Source organism: Podarcis liolepis, assembly GCF_965112155.1.
Source record: "Podarcis liolepis genome assembly, chromosome: 5".
NCBI lineage: Eukaryota > Metazoa > Chordata > Lepidosauria > Squamata > Lacertidae > Podarcis > Podarcis liolepis.
Window position 1 is genome coordinate 82,159,892 of NC_139556.1, and position 20,468 is coordinate 82,180,359.

Genomic DNA, 20,468 nt, shown 5'->3' on the forward strand with positions numbered 1-20,468 from the left:
CTGCTTACTGAGTGCCCTGGGACTTACTCCTAGCTAAGCATGTATAGGATTGCAACCTCATAGACATAAATATGAACCTGTGCCAGGTTGTCATGGGGTTTGATTTTCACAACAAAAGATAACATTTCTAGCCAAGCAAAGGACACTCCTAAACTAACGAAATAGCCATTCACTTCAAAATTGCTACCCAACTCCAGCAAAGTCCTTGCCAGGAACAGGAGGTGGGAGAGTTACTCTTAGGGTGGCCGCATAAGGCCTGCTAAAGAAGAAGTGTACCACTGAAAAGAGAGCAAAATAGGGTGCAGGAGTGCATAAAACTTGCACACACTAATTTATATGTGTTGATGCAAATTTGGAATAATTAACTGCTGTATAATTAACTAGAAAGGCTGTGCATCCCTCCACAGTGGGGCTGTGTGGCTTGTGTGCTTGCTGCTCAGGAGGTAACTGCTGAGGGGCAACGTCAAGCCGTCTGCTTCCATCCCTTCTTCTGGGTCTGTACTTTAAGAACTGGATGGGACAACTCTTCAAATAGAGGAGTCCTTCAAATTGTGGATTGTCCGCAGGCAACCCTTCAAATAGAGTGTTATCCTCTGTAAAGTGGGATACATAGTTATAAGAACCATAACAGCTAGGGCTTATCCACACTTACCTTTCCGCCACACTTTTCAGGCACAGTCTGCACTTTAAAGCTCTCTGTCTGACGGCCCCACTGTTTTTCTCTGAAGCTTGCCCCACGAAAACCTGCTCTTTAAAGCTGAATCGGAGCAAACAACAATCCACAGAAAACCTGAATAGCTGTTTGCTCCAATTCAGCTTTAAAGAGCGGGTTTTTTTGCTCTGGAGCAAAAAAAAGGGCACTTGGACATGGACCTGTGCCTGGAAAGAACCATAGAATTTTAGAGTTGTAAGGGACCCTGAGGATCGTCTAGTCCAACCCCTGCAATGCAGGAATAGGCAGCTGTCCCATACGGGGATCGAACCTGCAACCTTGGCATTATCAGAACCATGTTCCAACCAACTGAGTTATCCAGGCTGAGTGGGGCAAAAGTGTGGATAAGCCCATCGTTTAACTATGGCAAACTGAAGCTTTATGTGAATCACAATCCTTTTCCTTTCTTGCCAAGAGAGGACTCAATAGCAGGGCCTATATCACACCATTGCTAAATCATTGTATGAGAAAAGCTACCAGTGGAACAAGTTTCCTGCACTCTGGGATCTCCTAGGTCTTTGAAGGGGTCCTTAAATAGATTAAGTGAAGTTTCCCTAAAGAAATATAGAACAAGGAACTAAACTGGTTTCTCAACTGTAGGTTTCATTAAATCTTAAAGGCATTTCTATACAAATTATCAATGATTTGTTGACTAACTGCTCAAAGCTGCACCAGTAAGCAACACTCACCCGAATCCCAAGTGTGTTTACCCAACGTATACCCAACCCTCCAAATGCCCTGAAAATACTGGGATTGTCATGAAAATCCTTAAGCCATCATGGCTCTCACTTTCTCATGCACAGCCCCAAATTTCCAAGGGTCTTACTGGAAGTTCAGATATGTGCATCCATTTAACACATTTCTTAGATCTATGCCTCCTGCTCCCTTGCCCCTCCCACTCAACATGGTGTCACTTCCTGTTTTTATGTGCATGTGTGTAAACAAATATACTTGTGCCTACCTAGAGAGCACCCTGAATATGTATTTTTGAGTGGGATTATTTTGCTTTTCAAAATGATAGATGCTTCCTGAGAACACTAATCAAAGAAATAATGTTTCATTTTAAAGGTATATAGAACACAACTGAAGTGGCAGTTCTGAGAGCTCTTCATACCTTGTATATTGCAGTACAGTCATGTTGTAACAAACTGTTAGTCATGTGTGGTTTGACACAGATTGCGTATTCACCATACTCCTTACATTTAATCTTAATAAAATTGCAGCAAATTCCAGTTTGGCTAATGCAACACCAAACAGCTGTGTATTATTTGTAGCAGGAACTTGTGAACAGTTTCTTAAGAAATGGGTGGGATGAAGAAGAGCCTAGCTCTTGATGTACCAACTGCAGAAATTAAAGAAGTTCAGATTGCAGCCAAATTTCAGAACAAGTAGTTTATGGAGTTTTGGAAGTATTAGCTAAGTGCTCCACGTGCAATGGACATGAAGGCATGGCTGTGCATGTATGGAGTATCAGTCACATCAATCTTACAACGTGTCCTACTCTGGCCTCAATAATCGTACTTAAGGAATTCTCAGGAAATTACAACAGTAAAAGCAAATTCTACAATAATGGCACAGTTTAATTACTGGAGCCACCATGCTAAAAGCTTTGGTTCACATTGAAATGAACCCAATAGGAGACAACTGTGGGGAAATTAGGAGGGCTTCTCATTCATTTATTCATTTATTCATTCACTGAATTTATATACTGCCCTATACCCGGAGGTCTCAGGGCAGTTCACAAAAAAGATCACAATATATAAAATCAAAATAAAAGCAATAATCCAATAATGCCCCCCTCAAAAGGGCCACATTTTAAAGGGTATAGGATGTTGATTAGGTCAGCCAAAGGCCTGGTTAAAAAGGAACGTTTTTGCCTGGCGCCTAAAGATGTGTAATGAAGGCACCAGGTGAACTTCCACAGACGGGGAGCCACTGCAGAGAAGGCCTGTTCTCATGTTGCCACCCTCCGGACCTCTCAAGGAGGCCTCAGAAGGTGATCTCTCCAGGTGATCATGGTGATCTGGCCAGTGTAAAAGAAACAAGATGGTCTTTCAGGTAACCTGGTCCTAAACCTTTTAAGGCTTTATACACTAGCAGTAATACTTGGACCTTAGTTCATTGCGTTCATGACCAACCTATACATTACAGTGAGTCTACTACTCTGAGCATAAGCTAGTTAGATACAACCCATGAACAAGAGTCCTAGGAACTCTGAGCACAGATAGGACTTGATAGTGGAAGCACACAGCAAGCATGCAAGGGCAGCGTGCTAGCAGGTCCTTTATGGGATAAAGCACAATGAAGCACAGAAACAATGCAGAGGCAAGAAGGAATCTCAAGACAGTGCCTTTTAAAACAACGCCGTTATGCAGAAACACGTTTCAGCTAGTGAAAAGAACTCATGCTTAGAGGAGGCTGGTTGACAGCTTAAAAGAGGGTTCTAAAGTATTTTCTAAAATGCTCCCATCATTTCAAAGGGTCAGGCCTCTTACCTTCAATAACACACTCATCTGGGAGAGGAATTTTCTTCCCCATCTCCACGACATATGCTTTCACTTTAGAGAGATTTTCCTTTAAGTGAAGGTAAAGCTTATCTTGATACTCGGCAGGATTCTGTATTGTCTTCGGGCTCCCTTCATGGCAGTTTTCTTTAACGGGTTCTGGCAGATTCTCTGGTTCTGTACATTTGATACTTGGGTGCGAAAGTGAAGACTGTTCCAGCTGCGACTCTTCAGTGTCTGCACTGGAAGGCAATTTGTCGGCTTCTTGGCTCAGATAGATATCTGTGAAAGAGATGCCGGCTGTAACATCTCCATTCTCCATCTCTTGTCCATTGTCAGAATGAACACTCCTCAAACGGACAGCATGCAAAGCTAGACTTTTGGACCTGCAGTGTAAACAAAGGCAGGAACAAATGGCTTGGGGAAAAGGCAAAATGGACTGTGGTGCATGGGGGGGGGTATAAGAACCTTAATTAGCACCACACCATAATTAGCACCAAATGATAGTTGCTTTATAGGGATGCGGGTGGCGCTGTGGGTTAAACCACAGAGCCTAGGACTTGCCGATCAGGTCGGCGGTTCGAATCCCCGCGACGGTGTGAGCTCCCGTTGCTCGGTCCCTGCTCCTGCCAACCTAGCAGTTTGAAAGCACGTCAAAGTGCAAGTAGATAAATAGGTACCACTCTGGCGGGAAGGTAAACGGCGTTTCCGTGCGCTGCTCTGGTTCGCCAGAAGTGGCTTAGTCATGCTGGCCACATGACCCGGAAGCTGTCTGCAGACAAACGCCAGCTCCCTCAGCCAATAAAGCAAGATGAACCATTCAAAATGGCCATATCTACTGCAAGTATTTTTGTTTGTTAAACTTCTTTCCAATAATTAAGGAAATATACAGTTTTGTCCTTGAGAAATGAGCGAACCTTATAGATGATTCATCTTGTCTCGCTGAAAACAGATGTGACCTCTATTGAAAACTTAAACTTTTTAAAAAGTTTCAACTGATGTTGTTAGTTGCAACTTGCATGCCAAGCAAATTCGTAAGAATCGGTCTGGGATGTAAGTGCACTGCTTTAACGGAATTTCAGTGTAAATTTATGCTCTTCTGCCTTTGAGATTAACACAGAAAACTATCCAAGTTTCAACAAAGGCAAAAGCTGCTCCCTCCTTGCCACTCAGTGAAGCCTTCTATTATCAAATGAGTGGATGGCTTTTGCCAGTCTTATATCTGCCAGTTCTGCCCCTGCCCACTTGCAACTTGAGTCCTTTTGGGGTATTCACCCCTATGTTATTGAAATGAGGTGGAGGAGAGAGAATGGGCCTGTGCCACTAGTTCTGGCCTGGCTGTCATGTGCCATGCTGACTCTGATTCCCAGCATTTGTGCATCAGGGGGGATGTCTTGCTGTACATTCGCCATGTGATCAGGAGCCTTGATTGTGCAGTGTTCCATCTCACATCGAGAGCTACATACATATACACCAGGCTCACCTTTACCATTGTTTCCTTAATGTGTGGATGGTAGGAGATGTGATGGAAGAAGTGGAACCAGAGGGCACCGACCTGCTCCACCCCTCTATATCATTAAAGGTAAAGGTAAAGGAACCCCTGACCATTAGGTCCAGTCATGACCGACTCTGGGGTTGTGGTGCTCATCTCGCTTTATTGGCCGAGGGAGCCGGCGTACAGCTTCCGGGTCATGTAGCCAGCATGACTAAGCCGCTTCTGGCAAACCAGAGCAGCGAATGAAAACGCCATTTACCTTCCCGCTGGAGCGATACCTATTTATCTGCTTGCACGTTGGCGTGCTTTCAAACTGCTAGGTTGGCAGGAGCGTGGACCAAGAAATGGGAGCTCACCCCGTCGCGGGGATTCGAACCGCTGACCTTCTGATCAGCAAGTTTTAGGCTCTGCGGTTTAACCCACAGCGCGACCCGCATCCCATCTATATGATTACAATTGCCCTAAAAGGGTTTTGGTTGGTCTGGGACTGTATGGAAAAGGGTGGTAGTGGAAGAAAAGTTAGCAGTAGGAAAGGTTGGCATTGACAGAGATCTGCTACCAAGTCACCCCAAACTGAGCTGAAATTAGAGGGGCACATGGCTCAGATCATAATGGCCTTGGGATTTCAGAACTGGGACAGCTGGCATCTCTACTTAAAAATTCTTAACAGGGTTATTTATCAGAAATTGTTTTAAGAAACCTTGCCACTGTAGCAACTGCAATATCCTTGGGCTCCTGGGTGGCATTTTAACCAAAGAGGCAGAAGTGCCACTTTTGAACAGGAGCTAAGCTCAGCTCCCACCCATGGTTGCTGCCTCCCATTTTAATTTACCAGGAAATGCAACGCTCTAGTACAAAGATCTATGAAACCCATAGATTTCATAGCTCTGATGGGCTGGGGCATTGCATTTTTGGTCAATGAAAATGGTGGGGAGCCACTGCAGATGTGAGCCAAGCTTGACTCTCGTTCAGAAACAGCTATCCCACCATGAAAATGACTGAGGGGCCCAGCGAGGTGGCGGCAGGGTGGCACAGCTTAGTTGGGCTGCTGAAGGGCCCTTCTGAGCTCCTGGAGCCCTTGATCAGTGCCCAGTCTAGCTAACAGTTAGCGCAAGACCTGGCTTGTTCGATTGTTTAATTCAACATCTTAAAAAGCTGAAGATTAACATTATTTACAAAGAAATACTGCCCTAGATAGGACTTTCTTGTTTGGGGGTGGGTTTCTTTTGCTGTTGTTATCCCTAACACTTTACGTTACAATCTCTTTTAATGCTTTGTCTTTATTAATTTTGCATTATGCCAGATTAATTCTAACCAATTGTTTGCTGCATTTGTACCTTTCGTTTTCTCTGGATCTGCTTTGACTATATATTTATGTATATCTGCATACTTTTCCCTCGTTGACAGTGCTTATAAACCTGCTTTTAAGGTGTGCAAATTGCCAAAAGAATTTCGCCAACTATACTTACGGAAAGCGATCTTCATTTTTGCCTGAACTTTTTCAAATCCAGTGTTCCTTTGCACCTCCCCCTGCACTCTGGAGCACAAGGTAGGTTAAACAAATAACTCGGAGATCTTATCCAGCTCTTAGAGTTATTGACAAGATGTCTGGGTACAATTAAATGTCTGATGCCCATAGGTACTATGTAACTTGCCTGTTCACTTTAACATTTGGGGGTTTTCCCCCCTGAAAAATTATGTACAAAAAACTCACTAGACGAAAGGGTTTTTTGTTTTTTGAGCTGCTTCGCAAGACGATTTCCCCTATGGGCTTGCTTCGCAAGTTTGCAAGTTTGTTTCCTTTTTTCTTAACACTGCTAATACAGTTGCGACTTGACTTCGAGGAGCAACTCATAGAACGCGATGTGGTAGCCTTTTTTGAGGTTTTTAAAGACTTTGGTGATTTTTGAAGCTTTTCCAAAACTTTCCCGACACCGTGCTTCGCAAGACGAAAAAAATCGCAAGACGACAAAACTCGCGGAACGAATTAATTTTGTCTTGCAAGGCACCACTGTATGGGAAAACCAATCGGCATGCAAAACCGCTGACACCCTGCACTGAAGCATACCTGTTAAACCTCATGTCCTTCCTTTCTTCTTTAGAAACCTGGCCAAGACTATACCGGCCGACAGAGCCAGGCGTACTGCTGTCAATGTTTATTTTCTCTTCAAAAGCTTGTTTTTTAACCTGAAGCTTTTCATCGTCTTCATTCCCATTCATAGTGGATTTTAAGTCATCCAGCTGAGAAGGAGATTCTGTTTCAGCAACATCTTCTACCCTAGGAGAGGTGAAAAACTGGGGGGTTAACAGAAACATCGTCCTATTTTGCAGGTGGTAGAAATAAAAAATATATATGCATCTCTAAGGGTCCATATATATGCCAGCATTTATTCCAAGTGCATCTGTGGCCAGGTTCTTTCGAGGGATCATCATTCCCATTTAGTCCAGGCCTACACCTTTCTGACTTGTGCTATATAATTCTCTACTGTCGGTCTTACCTCACAGCTCCTTCCCATATGTCATATTTGGCCGAAGACTGGTGTAAAAATGTGCCAAAATAAATTAAAGGCTGTACCATATATCTGTCATAAGGAGTTGACTAAATTGACTTTAGAGGCAACTTTTACAAGATAATTTCAAACATTTCGCTCTGTGGAAATATATTACAATCAGTGAGGAGGAGGAGGAGGAGGAGGAGGAGGAGGAGGAGGAGAAGAAGAAGAAGAAGAAGAAGAAGAAGAAGAAGAAGAAGAAGAAGAGTAGTAGTAGTAGTAGTAGTAGTAGTAGTAGTAGTAGTAGTTTGGATTTGATATCCCGCTTTATCACTACCCGAAGGAGTCTCAAAGTGGCTAACATTCTCCTTTCCCTTTGTCTGGTGAGGTGAGTGGGGCTGAGAGACTTCAAAGAAGTGTGACTGGCCCAAGGTCACCCAGCAGCTGCATGTGGAGAAACGGAGACGCGAACCCGGTTCACCAGATTATGAGTCTACCGCTCTTAACCACTACACTACACTGGCGCTCGAGAACAAGGGACTTTTGACACCACCAGCTATAAGCTGTGAGGATGCCTAGACTGGCTTGCCCCTGCTTGAATGAATGGCATCATCACCTTGTGTACAGGCCTCTATGTGGGTGCAGTGTGGCTATGTCCGTATTGTGCAAACTGCATCAAGGGCTACTGCTGAATATATTACTAAGAGAACAATAGATGAGAAATAAATGTGGATGTCTAAGCAAAGAACTAGAGGAAGAATTCCCAGTGATATGATCTTGAATACCAGCTGGACATCTCTAAGGCAAGTATTCTAAAATGCAATTTAGAACAGATTAGTAAAAGTGCTATATATAACAAGCAGCCTTTAGACACCTGCAACTAATTTGCTGTCAATGTATATAAATGTGCATGTGTGTGTGTGTGTGTGTGTGTACACATAAAGGTAAAGGACCCCTGACCATTAGGTCCAGTCGTGGCCGACTCTGGGGTTGCGGAGCTCATCTAGCTTTATTGGCCGAGGGAGCCGGCGTACAGCTTCCAGGTCATGTGGCCAGCATGACTAAGCCGCTTCTGGCAAATCAGAGCAGCGCACGGAAACACCGTTTACCTTCCCGCCGGAGCGGTACCTATTTATCTACTTGCACTTTGAGGTGCTTTCGAACTGCCGGGTTGGCAGGAGCAGAGACCGAGCAATGGGAGCTCACGCCGTTGTGGGGATTCGAACCGCCAACCCTCTGATCGGCAAGTCCTAGGCTCTGTGGTTTAACCCACAGCGCCACCCGCGTCCCATAGGTGACACATATTCCTATATGTACATCAAAATAATAATTTTAACAATCTTTGTAGTGCCCTCCAGACAGACTGCAGGGCACACAAAATGTGGAGTGGGGAAGGGGGTTGCAAAGAACAAAGATGGAGTCTTCCAGTGGTGGCAGAAACAAGAGAGGCGTTCTCTCCCTTCAGTGGTTTGTGTGCTGGCATTTTCTTTCCCCCAGAGTGCCTGGAAGCAATGTTGTCCTGGTGCACTATGGCAAGAATACATAGCTGCGTGCACGCACACACACACACAAGTTGCACCTTGTTCCTGGACAAAACACAATCCATGGAATGGCTTCCAGTAATAAATCATATTCAAAACAAAAACTTGCATTACAATAAAAATCTAATTTACCCCAATAAAATGCAATAAAAGCATCATAGTACACAGATAAAAGACCACACTGTCAGACCATAAATCCCACAGTCAGTTTCGAAATAGCCATCTGCAAACAGTTTGCTAGAGCCTCACCAACATCAATATAAGTCAGAGCTTTTTTCCAGCAGGAACTCAGTTTTGGCACCCCTCAGGTGGGCACCATTGCCATTAAAGAGGACAAAGGAGGCGTTCATGGTGAGTTCCGGCACTTATTTCTCCCAGAATAATAGCACTGAATATAGTAGCAGGTTGGAAATAGCTGGTGTGTCCCTATGAAACTCTTTCCCTGAACTCAAAAAGACCACTGCAGGTTTGTGTCCCTTGAACCTCCAACCCAGAAAAAGGCATCACATTAAAAAAGCACCAAATTACAGTTGGAAAGGTGTGTTCCTGATCCTTTCTTCCTTCCTTCACAGGCTCAGCTTGCATTAAAACCAGGGTTGCAAAAAAAGGAAAGGAAGGAAGAACTTAGGGAGTGGACCCTAAGTGTGCTCCCAATTCCTTCTTTGAGGTGGTATCCTGGCATCATTGACAGGTGTCTGCCCTCACTCACCTGTCAAAGTGACCTGCTGAAGTCAGGTAACCCCTGAATCTACCCCCAGTTGGATCCAGTTCCCCATACAGTGGTGCCCCGCAAGACGAATGCCTCGCAAGACGGAAAACCCGCTAGACGAAAGGGTTTTCCGTTTTGGAGGTGCTTCGCAAAACGAATTTCCTATGGGCTTGCTTCGCAAGACGACAATGCCTTGCGAGTTCCTGCGGGGTTTTTCCCCTCCCCCCCTTTTTCTAAGCCGCTAATCAGCTGATCCGATCAGCAGATAAGCCGCTAAAAGCCACTAAAAGCCGCTAATAGCAGTAATCCGCTAATCCGTCAATGGGCTTGCTTTGCAAGACGAAAAAACCGCTAGACGAAGAGAATCACAGAACGGATTCTTTTCGTCTTGCGAGGCACCACTGTACCTGCCTTAAAAGGATAGGAGATACAGCTGTGCTAGCCATATTGTATTCTCTTTGATTCTATGTAGGGGTCCAAGATTGGAAAAGGGAGAGCTTATGGATGTTTTGTGATGGGGTTGACAAATGGCTGAAAGTTAAGGGTAAGTTAGGGTATAAAGCCTCATAAGCAACAGGGAGAGATGCCTACGTGCATTTGAGTGTACATGTATAGGCAATTTGTAGGTGTGCATTCACATACGCATACTAGGGTAGAGACATGTGGGGTATGATACTTTCTCCTGTATGCACATCCACTGAATACTTGGGGTCCCTCTGGAACCACATGAGAAGTGTTTAAACTCAACACTACATCTTGTGGCAGTGAACTGCATAAACTTTTCTGAGTTCCTACTATTAGATCCTCATTCTACTCATGAACTATATGGAGATCTGATTGAAAATTCACTTTTTACTTGGTATTATAGGTCAGGACATTAATAGGCAAGATGTTAAATTGTTTTTATATGCAACAACTGCGGCAAGAGTATTGTTAGCCCAGAAATGGAAACAAGAAGAAATTCCAATGAAAGAAAAATGGCAGACAAAATTAATGGACTTTGCAGAATTGGACAAAATGACAGGAAGGATTCGAAACCTGCGGGACCAGAGATTTACAGAGGATTGGAAGAAGTATATGAATTATTTGAAGAGCAACTGTAATCAACCAATTATGCTAGTAGGACTACAAGAAGTTTTGTAAGGAGAAATATAAGAAGTGTTACAAAGTAGAAAAAGATAGAGATATTGGTTATGAGTTTGAAATGTAATAGGGAAGATAAGAAATGCATACTGAGAGATTAGATTGGACAATTTTCAGACAGGATTGATGGGAAGTCAAAAATTTGAATAAGATGTAAAAGTATGTTTAATTACTGTTGAAAATGATATGTTAAAAAACCTAATAAAGATTATATTAAAAAAAAGAAAATTCACTAAATGTAATATGTAAAGGGTAAAATGTGTTCAAGGCAGCATAAGAGTCTGCATCAATGTCAGGTCATAGAAAGTAATGTTTGTAACAGTCTGTTGTTTTTAAAGGGACATTTTGTTCTACGTTTGCATGTACATTGTTTACTATGGCTTAGCAATCTATAAAGTATCTAACTTGGCTTAAGACTCCTCTAGTTAGCTAATATCACACAAGTGGAATTCTCAGAATAGAGGATTCTGTGCTGCCTCGCCAAAGCCAGCCCCAAAAATCTTGTCCCCGGAGATCCTCTTCAGGGGGTACAACATTGTATTCTGCTTGTTTACGTCCAGGCTGACCTCCAGAACAATGTGGTTTTCCAGGCAAACTGTTTGCTGGAAAGTAAGACTAATGGAACAAGCATGAAATGCTTCACTTATAGCCTTCATACTATGTACAACTGTGAGATATGTCTCCTCCTCTCTTGCCTCTTCTAGGAAAAGAGTCAGCAATAAAACTAATTACTGGTGAAAATTGTGAATAGGTTTCACTCCAAGATGTTCTGCCCAAACTCTAGGGTGGTATTCAGCTAATTTTCACTAAGAGTAGACCACTGAAATCAATGGCCCTAACTTAGCTAGGCTTATTAACTTCAGCAGGTCTACTCTAAGTAAATCATCATAGCCCTAGAATTTTGACATTTGGAAAAATATTTCATAAACTTGCCCGCTATGCCCGGAAATTGTTCTTAGTGCCTTTCATACATTATCTCAGCAATATTTACAGCAAGCTTGAGAGGCAGGCCAGTATTAAAATCTCCCTGCTACCAATATAGGAAGAGGTGGGAGCTCAGAGGCAAACTATCTAGCCCAAAGTGATTAGTATTCTGCTCTCCCTAAAGGACTTACGCTAAAATAAATTCTATAGGAGGATCTCTACTTAGAGTGATTTTAGTGGTTCTGAAAAAGCTTTGAACAATGGTGAAAAGTTGCTTGGTGAGCCCTGATATGAACCTTCCTAAGAGCAAATGATCATCATCAAGATGCATGGCCCTGGGGGAAAAATATCCTACACTGGATCATTTCCAAAGAGCACATCAATATCATCATGCACTTTCAACATTGCTTATCTTGGCAAAGCGCTGTCTTAAAATGGACGAATGGCAGTGAAAATAAAAGGTGCGAGGGCTGCAAGAGCCAAATCAGATATGGCAGCTCAAGCCTCACTTACAATGAAAAGGAATTCAGTTCATCCGGCTATTAAGAAAAATAAACAAAACAAAAAAAGGATACAATGAAAATTTCATGCCTTGTTATTCTCAAGAATTGTGGTTGGGAGGTTTCGGTAGATCTGCATTTTCTGTTTGTTGTTAAGTTGACCATGGTTGATTTCTAAGATGAAATCACTATGTATTAAAATTCTTCATTCACATTTGAATGATCTGAATCTTTGGGATCAGCAGGGGGCCGGGGCATTCTAATACTGCATGGTTTTCATTAACACATGGTTTTAATTACATCAGATAATATGCAAAATTCCCCATGTCAAAGGATTCAGGCCAACAATTACTGTATGAAAAGTCACTTCCCTATAAGTACAGTAACTGCAGGTTTCCTAAAGGAATGAATTATTGTCGACACACAAATTTTCAAATTACACTGTTAACTCAAAATCATCTTTTATATTTGCATCTGACCTCAGAGTCAGGGCTACTTCAAACACTGAATAATTATGAGGTGGAATGCTTTTCCATGTAAGAAATGGGTTCAGGCTGTACAACCATTGCGGATCTGTGTGCTTCACTATATAGGTAAAAAGGTAAAGGACTCCAGTCAAAGAGAACTATGGCTTTGTGGCACTCATATCACTTTCAGGCCAAGGCAGCCAGTGTTTGTCCACAGACAGCTTTCCGGGTCAGGTGGCCAGCATGACTAAACCACTTCTGGTGCAATGGAACACCGTGACGGAAACCAGAGCTCATGGAAACGCCATGTACCTTCCTGCCGCAGCGGTACCTATTTATCTACTTGAACTGGCATGCTTTCGAACTGCTAGGCTGGGACAGAGCAATGGGAGCTCACTCAGTTGCATGGATTCAAACCGCCAACCTTCTGATCAGCAAGCCCAAGAGGCTCAGTGGTTTAGACCACAATACCACCTTTGTCCGTTTCACTATATGGTGCATACTGAGTAAGCATGACAAGTGTCAACTTTTGAGCACGTTTACAGTCATTAGCAGGCGTCTGTGCACGTGCAGATGGTGAAAATCGCAGGCGAACACACTCATGCGTGCCCGCAATCCATGGAGGGATCTCCACAGGACCAATCCAGCCCAGGCAAGATAAATACAGTGGTGCCTCGCAAGACGAAATTAATTCGTTCCGCAAGTTTCTTCTTCTTGCGAGTTTTTCGTCTTGCGATGCACGGTTTCCCATAGGAATGCATTGAAAATCAATTAATGCGTTCCTAGGGAAACCGACTTCAGACCAGGTCCGGGGACAGTCTGTCCCCCGACCTCTTCTGAAGGGTGGGGGGGGGGACAAGGGCTTTTCTTCCCACCCCCAGCATTTTAAAAAACCCCGGGACAGCGGAGGGCTTCTCCGCTGTCCGGGGCGATCTTAAAATGCTGGCGGGCGGCATTTTAAAATCGCCCCAGGACAGCGGAGGACTTCTCCGCTGTCTGGGGTGATTTAAAAGCCCCTGGGAAGGCAGGCAGGGGCTTGCCTTCAAAAGCTGTCCGGCCAAGGCTTCGCGGAGCCTTGCCGGCATGCGGAAGCCTGCGCGCGCTGACATCAGCGCGCCCAGGCTTCGCGGACCGCTCCGCCAGCAGCGGCAACGCTGCCGCTGCTGGCGGAGCCTTGCCGGCATGCGGAAGCCTGCGCGCGCTGACATCAGCGCGCCCAGGCTTCGCGGACCGCTCCGCCAGCAGCGGCAACGCTTCCCTGCTATCCCGGACTGCTTTTAAAATGCTGGCGCTGGGGAGCAAAGCCTTTCGGCCCCCGCCAGCCTTCCTGGACCTCTTCTGAAGGCCGGAGGGGGGGGGAAGGCTTTGCTCCCCACCGCTAGCATTTAAAAGAGGTCCCCGGAGATTTCCCTATGGGCTTTCGTCTTGCGAAGCAAGCCCATAGGGAAATTCGTTTTGCGAAGCGCCTCCAAAACGGAAAACCCTTTCGTCTAGCGGGTTTTCCGTCTTGCGAGGCGTTCGTCTTGCGGGGTACCACTGTATTGCTGACCCCTGGTCATTAGGGTTTACACACAGGTTTCTGTATAGAATGGTACAGTGAAAATCTATAAATCTAGAGAAAACTAGAGGTAGAGATGAGCAGAAGATTTCTAAACAGCCATATCAACTTGAAGGCAGTGTTGACCTAAGTGTTGCCATTTTCCTATCACCACCTTTTCTTTCAGGAAAGAACAGCAGATAGCTTATGTGTGCACCCAGTCCAGCTTCGCAGCACTGAGTTTCTTCATCCCATGTTCAACTTCAAACAACCTTACACCATCTCTAATGGTTTAAAACAACAACCTGAGAGGCAGCCATTATTCCAGTTCACATACCAGTGACTTCAACTGGAGAGACGTATCTGAAGCACAAGCATAAACTACACCTATCAGATGACAGACAACGGATTGAAGCCAAGGAGTGTTAAGCTGAATATTTGTAAAAATGAAGTAACAGACGGGAAATAGTAACAAATGGAATCAACCTTCTTGTTCAAGAGCTGAGACCTATTGGTGCTGAACTGGCTTTGTGCATGTTCCTCCAGCAGGAAACACCAACTCATTTTACGTATAACTTTCTGTTGCTTCAGCTTTTGACAGCACACAAGACAGTTGCCTTGAAGGAAAAGGATTTGTCGTGTCCTGTCATCAATCCTGTGAGCAAACCAGTTTCATAAGACGAGAGATTTGCCCTCAACAAGAGGAGATTGTTTTAGAGGTCCCTAACAGATCCTGTTTTGGATCCTTGCCCTTGAAGACCAAATCCTGTTCTTACCTCTGAAATAATAAATCATAGCTCTGAGAAAAAACAGGACAACGCTGGTGTAAAACAATACTTGTCCCAAACTCCCAAAACCAGTTTCACACTTTCCCCTGGAGGTTTGGGGTGGGGTGGGGAGAAGGTCAAGGAGAGAATCTGCATTGTTCTGGTAGAAATGTAAGTTCTTCCTCCAATATAAGCCAACAAGATTTGAACTATAAAATGGTGGTTCTCTTGAGTCAAAATGAGAGTAGCCCTAAACATTTTTAGGGGGTAAAGCACTGCCTATAGGTGACCTGCAGAGGCACCACCACAGTGCCAGACAGCCAAACTCCTCATACCAGACTGTAAACAGGCAAGCCGTGTGTGTGTGTGTTTGTGTGTGTGTGTGTAATGACCAGAGTTGCAAGGCAATGCAATCCATGACTTTCCGAGTCTCCCTCAGCTTCCCATGGAAGATAACTTACAGGTCTCACTAAATTCAATAAGAATGTGTGCCAATCATCTTCATTAAAACATATCAGGACTTTATTAATCTGCCCTGAAGAACTGCAATAGGACAAGTGGTATTTGTATATTTAATTTTTTTGCATTATATTGTTACTAACTCACAGGACCACCACTGTTTAGGTGCAAAGTCGCTTGGCTTGTGCCAGAGTGCCAGATCAAAAGATGCTCATTTTTTGGTCTTGTGTGAGAACCAGCTGGCTCCCATGAAAGCTTGAGATGAAAAAACAAGTGTCCCAGTTTTGATCAGAGGGATGCTGAGGTGTATGCATTTTGAGAACATTTTATTTGTCAGCCAGTTAAGTTAAGGGCACTCCCATTGGAATCAATAGAGTTTAATTCTGACAGGTTTGTGTCCATAGTTTGTGCTGTTTTCTTTTTCATTTGGACACAATGACATTTTTAAGGAAGGCTTTGAAAATTGTATTTAACATGGGTTGTGTGTTTTTTGTATGCTTGCACTTAAAATGGCTATTTGCATCGAGTGCAAGGAACAGGACTTATTAGAAGTTCTATAAAATGTAACCATTTAAAGAGTTGAGCATATGAAAACATTTAAAACTTGCTTTGGGAAGCAAGTACAGCAAAGTGTTTATGAAGCTGAGTGCCGTAGAGCTAACGGACAGCTATTTGAAAAACAGCTGGGTATATCACGTTAATGAAAATATACCCCAGTGGAAAGTGAAATGAGATGTTTGCTGGGATTTTAAGGTATTAGATGTGAGACAGGAAGACTGGTGCTCATTGTTATGCTTGTAGCAGTTACAATAGGTTTTTCTAAAACTTTTATAATCCAATATTCAGCCTTAGCTAATGTTTATTGGGTTTATTAAGAAAGCAGACTTGAAAAACATCTGCTATGTTAAAAAGTGTAGCGTGTAGCTATATCAATACAGTTATAGGGTTGTGTCCAACACATCAGATTTTCAGTTACAGATAGGTAGCCGTGTTGGTCTGCCATAGTCAAAATAAAAAAGTTCCTTCCAGTAGCACCTTAAAGACCAACTAAGTTAGTTCTTGGTATGAGCTTTCGTGTGCTGTATCTGAAGAAGTGTGCATGCACACGAAAACTCATACCAAGAACTAACTTAGTTGGTCTTTAAGGTGCTACTGGAAGGAACTTTTTAATCAGATTTTCACTCGCACTTCCTCATCTTATCGTCTCCCCTGCAGCCTCCTTAAAATATGCTCCAGAGGGGTGGGGGCCCCTCCTCAAGCAGTGTTTAGGGGTACATGGGAAGGGAAAATCCCATTGTGCTAGTACTACTCCATTCATGAAGAACTGGATGCAACCCATAGACCAATACTATTTTATCTGCTTCCTTAAACATCTCCTGCAATCTCAAACTATGAATCTATAGTTCCCAGTTATTTATTTATTTCATAAAATGTACACATTACTTGATTGTAAAACAAACAAACAAACCCCAAAACCAAAACCCTCAAAGCAGTTTACACAAAGAAACAATGAACGATGTGTGAAGCAAGAAAGAGAATGTGACAATTTGGGTACTAGCTGTATTCCCTTCAAAGCGTGAAATGTCTGAGCAAATGGGCAAATTTCTTACAAGTAGCACCAAAAAGCTGGTATAACATAGTGGCTAAGAGAATGGCTCTGCCATAAATTTGCTAGGTGGCATTATTCAAGTTTCCGTTTTCTCATCCTTTGGTTACTGATATGGCAATAATTTAAAGAGGGCTACTCTAAGGTTTAAAGAGATAAGTTAGATGAAATACTTGGAACACTATATAGGTATATTACTATTAACTTTGGGTACAATCTAAAGGTGTATGAGGTAAACATTTCAGTGCACGGCAGAGTTGTTCTGTAGTTTTCCGCAGCTTCCTCTGCTAAGCACCCAAATTGCTTTGCCAACTCTATAGTTGACAAAGATGTTTGGGGTATTTGTGTGAGAGCGGCTGAATGGGAAAATGCCTGTGGTGTATCCTTGCTATTTTTTAAATGCATCCTTTCTTTCTGTAGTATATGAGCCAAAGTCCCTCAAAGTAATTGAACCATACTGCTAAATAATGGAGTCACACTTTCAAATACTTCCCAGAAAACAGACCTTTTTATCCTTCCCTTCTCAGGTACCTTAATAAGCTGACTGATATGAGATTTATTTGCATCTCTTCTACCACTTGTAAGGTAAGCTCTTTGCTGGCCATTGGAATCTCTTCCATGTATTCAATGCTCAATGTGTACAGTGAGGGACAGTGTGGTTTCAGGAAGTCTTACACCTGCACACTATGGCATGACAAGCTGTTTTCAAATATGCTGTCCTACAGAACTCACATGGGACGCGGGTGACACTGTGGGTTAAACCACAGAGCCTAGGACTTGCCGATCAGAAGGTCGGCGGTTCGAATCCCTGTGACGGGGTGAGCTCCCGTTGCTTGGTCCCAGCTCCTGCCAACCTAGCAGTTCGAAAGCACGTCAAAGTGCAAGTAGATAAATAGGTACCGCTCGGGCAGGAAGGTAAATGACGTTTCCGTGTGCTGCTCTGGTTCGCCAGAAGCGGCTTAGTCATGCTGGCCACATGAGCTGGAAGCTGTACGCTGGCTCCCTTGGCCAATAAAGCGAGATGAGCCCCAGAGTCGGCCATGACTGGACCTAATGGTCAGGGGTCCCTTTACCTTTACTTTACAGAACTCACATATGAGCTGGTAGCACATATTAAGGGTCTCCAGGGTTTAGATAAGAGCCTCCTCCTGAAACTTCAACAATTATAAAATCCTCCAATAACTGATTTACATGACCAATCATCAGACCACAGCTGATAAGAAAACACCATCCTTTAAGAAATGTGCCTTAGGTACATTTTATCATATGTAGTGGACTTGTAGAGTAGCTAAGTGATATTAGGAGATGATACATAATGAGATAAAAAAAATATTTAAGAGGTCTCTCCCCAAAATACCAGAATCTTTTCTTCTAGGGATAATTGGACCAGATGCACCAAAGAGCCAAAAGAATTTGTTTGTGTATGTGACTGCAGCAGCGAGAATATTATATGCCCCAAAACCCCTGGAGGAGGCAGTACCCATGAAAGGGGAATGGCAGTTGAAATTGATGGAATATGTAGAATCAGCAAGTTTGACTAGTAAATTAGAGAACAAAATGAGACAGCCTTCAAGGAGGATTGGAAAATGTCTGTAGATTATTAAAAATATATATACTGTAAACATGTTAGTAGGTTAGCAGGTGTGGCGTAAGTTCAGCAGTAAAAGTTAACTTGAGAATAAAGTTGAGAAAAGAAGGTGTTGATTAACTATAATACGCAGCAGTAAAAGATAACCATGACAAAACCATGGAAGGGGAGAAGGGAAGTCATTTTTTTAATTGAATGTTTATTGGAAAATGTTTGATTAATTGTATCTTTTCCCTGAAAAATTATAAATAAAATCTTTTTAAAAAGAAAGGCATCTGATGGTTAAATCCTTTTCAACTGATATACTACATGTGACAATAGCACATCTAAGATGCCACACATATTCATCAATGTGCTATGTTACCTATATAAAGGAACAAAAGAACTGGGCTTACCTGCTCTCAGCGGTGGCGTCGTTTTCCAGCTGTTGGATGAGAAGTTTTGCTATGGCTGTGAAACTGTTGCTCATACGATAAATGTCTCTGCTCTGGATACCCAGGATATTGGAGAAGGTGTCTGTGATGTGCTTGATCTCCAACAGAAGAATATGGTGAAATGAATGTTCCATGTTGGCCAGCTGATTAACCAAGTAGATCAGGCAGATCCTGGCTCTTTCCTATTCAATTGAGAAAAAGATGGTTTTATAAAGTGAACGCTGCTAGTTTCAAATCTTGTGACTACTTTACCAGAAAAAAAAAATCCACACAACACTTGTGGGGGAGGAATTCAAACCACTTGAGCATTTGTGTGAAAAATAAAAATCTCAAGTACAGCTGGGATAAACATGTTACACAGACTTAATGAAAGTCTTTGTTTAAATAACTCAAGCAAAATGTGTATAAAGATAGAAGGGGGAGCACTGACCCCTTTCAAATTCTCTAGTGTCTTGTATATTGTACACAGGGTAAATAAATGAGGAAAGTGATTGGCAACTATAAATCCTAGTTAGGGAATGAGGTTGTAGTGCTCTTCTAGCTTAGTAAAATTGGAAGAGGCCAAGAAGAAAGGAATACGATTCCAATGGGTGAACAGCCGATCTAGATCAGTAGGAACTGCCACAAGTGCAACATCTGTAAAAGAAAAGATGGGCAGTCTATGCCATACCCTCAAACATTTCTCTGATGAAAATGGGGACGTCCCATTCCATAATGATAATTTTACTATTTATACTCCACACATCCTACTGGGTTGCTCCAGCCACTGTGGGTAGCTTCCAACATATATAAAAACAATAAAACTTTAAACAATTAAAAAACCCTTCCCTATACAGGATTGCCTTGGAGATTGGATAACGCCATACCCTCCAACATTTCTCCAATGAAAATACAGTGGTACCTCAGGTTACATATACTTCAGGTTACATACGCTTCAGGTTACAGACTCCGCTAACCCAGAAATAGTGCTTCAGGTTAAGAACTTTGCTTTAGGATGAGAACAGAAATCGTGCTCCAGCTGCGCGGCGGCAACAAGAGCCCCCATTAGCTAAAGTGGTGCTTCAGGTTAAGAACAGTTTCAGGTTAAGTACGGACCTCCGGAACGAATTAAGTACTTAACCCGAGGTACCACTGCAGATACATCCTAAGGAAAAGAGGGACATTCCAGGGTCAAATCAGAAACCGGGATGGCTTCTCTAAATCAGGGATGTCCCTGGAAAATAGGGACAACTGGAGGGTCTGCTATGCTTGTTTAAAGGTAAAGGGTATTGGCCGAGGGAGCCAGCGTGCAGCTTCCAGGTCATGTGGCCAGCATGACTAAGCTGCTTCTGGCGAACCAGAGCAGCGCACGGAAACGCCGTTACTCAGATGTCATTCCCAGAATGGGCCTTACTCCCAAACAGTATACATAGGATTGTGGCTTAGATTTCCTCTCCAGTATCAGCCATGAAAACCTAGCAAGAAGCAGACACAGGGCCAAGCTACATGTTACACAGGAGATCTGTAGGTGGATCTCCTAGCATATTTTATTGTCAAAGGCCTTCTCCGCATCTATAAAAATCAACACTGCTTTTGTATTAATATTTGTTT

At 43.1% G+C, this 20,468-nt stretch overlaps 1 protein-coding gene across 11 annotated transcripts in view; it reads right to left on the reverse strand.

Moving 5' to 3' along the window:
- The window catches only part of VEPH1 (ventricular zone expressed PH domain containing 1), a 162,199-nt gene that overhangs the window by 53,157 nt on the left and 88,574 nt on the right, over positions 1 to 20,468 (reverse strand). For 10 of the 11 annotated variants that reach the window (XR_014526374.1, XR_014526375.1, XM_083504052.1 and 7 more), the window contains 3 exons: positions 18,840 to 19,060; positions 6,780 to 6,989; positions 3,208 to 3,602 (listed from right to left, as the gene is read on the reverse strand). Coding sequence is in view for 9 of the 11 variants with exons in the window: in XM_083504052.1 (XP_083360178.1) it covers positions 3,208 to 3,602; positions 6,780 to 6,989; positions 18,840 to 19,060 (826 nt within the window). In the remaining 2 variants the exon portion in view is untranslated. Of the gene's footprint in view, positions 1 to 3,207; positions 3,603 to 6,779; positions 6,990 to 18,839; positions 19,061 to 20,468 lie in introns of those variants that run through there. The other variant, XM_083504046.1, reaches the window with a different exon arrangement.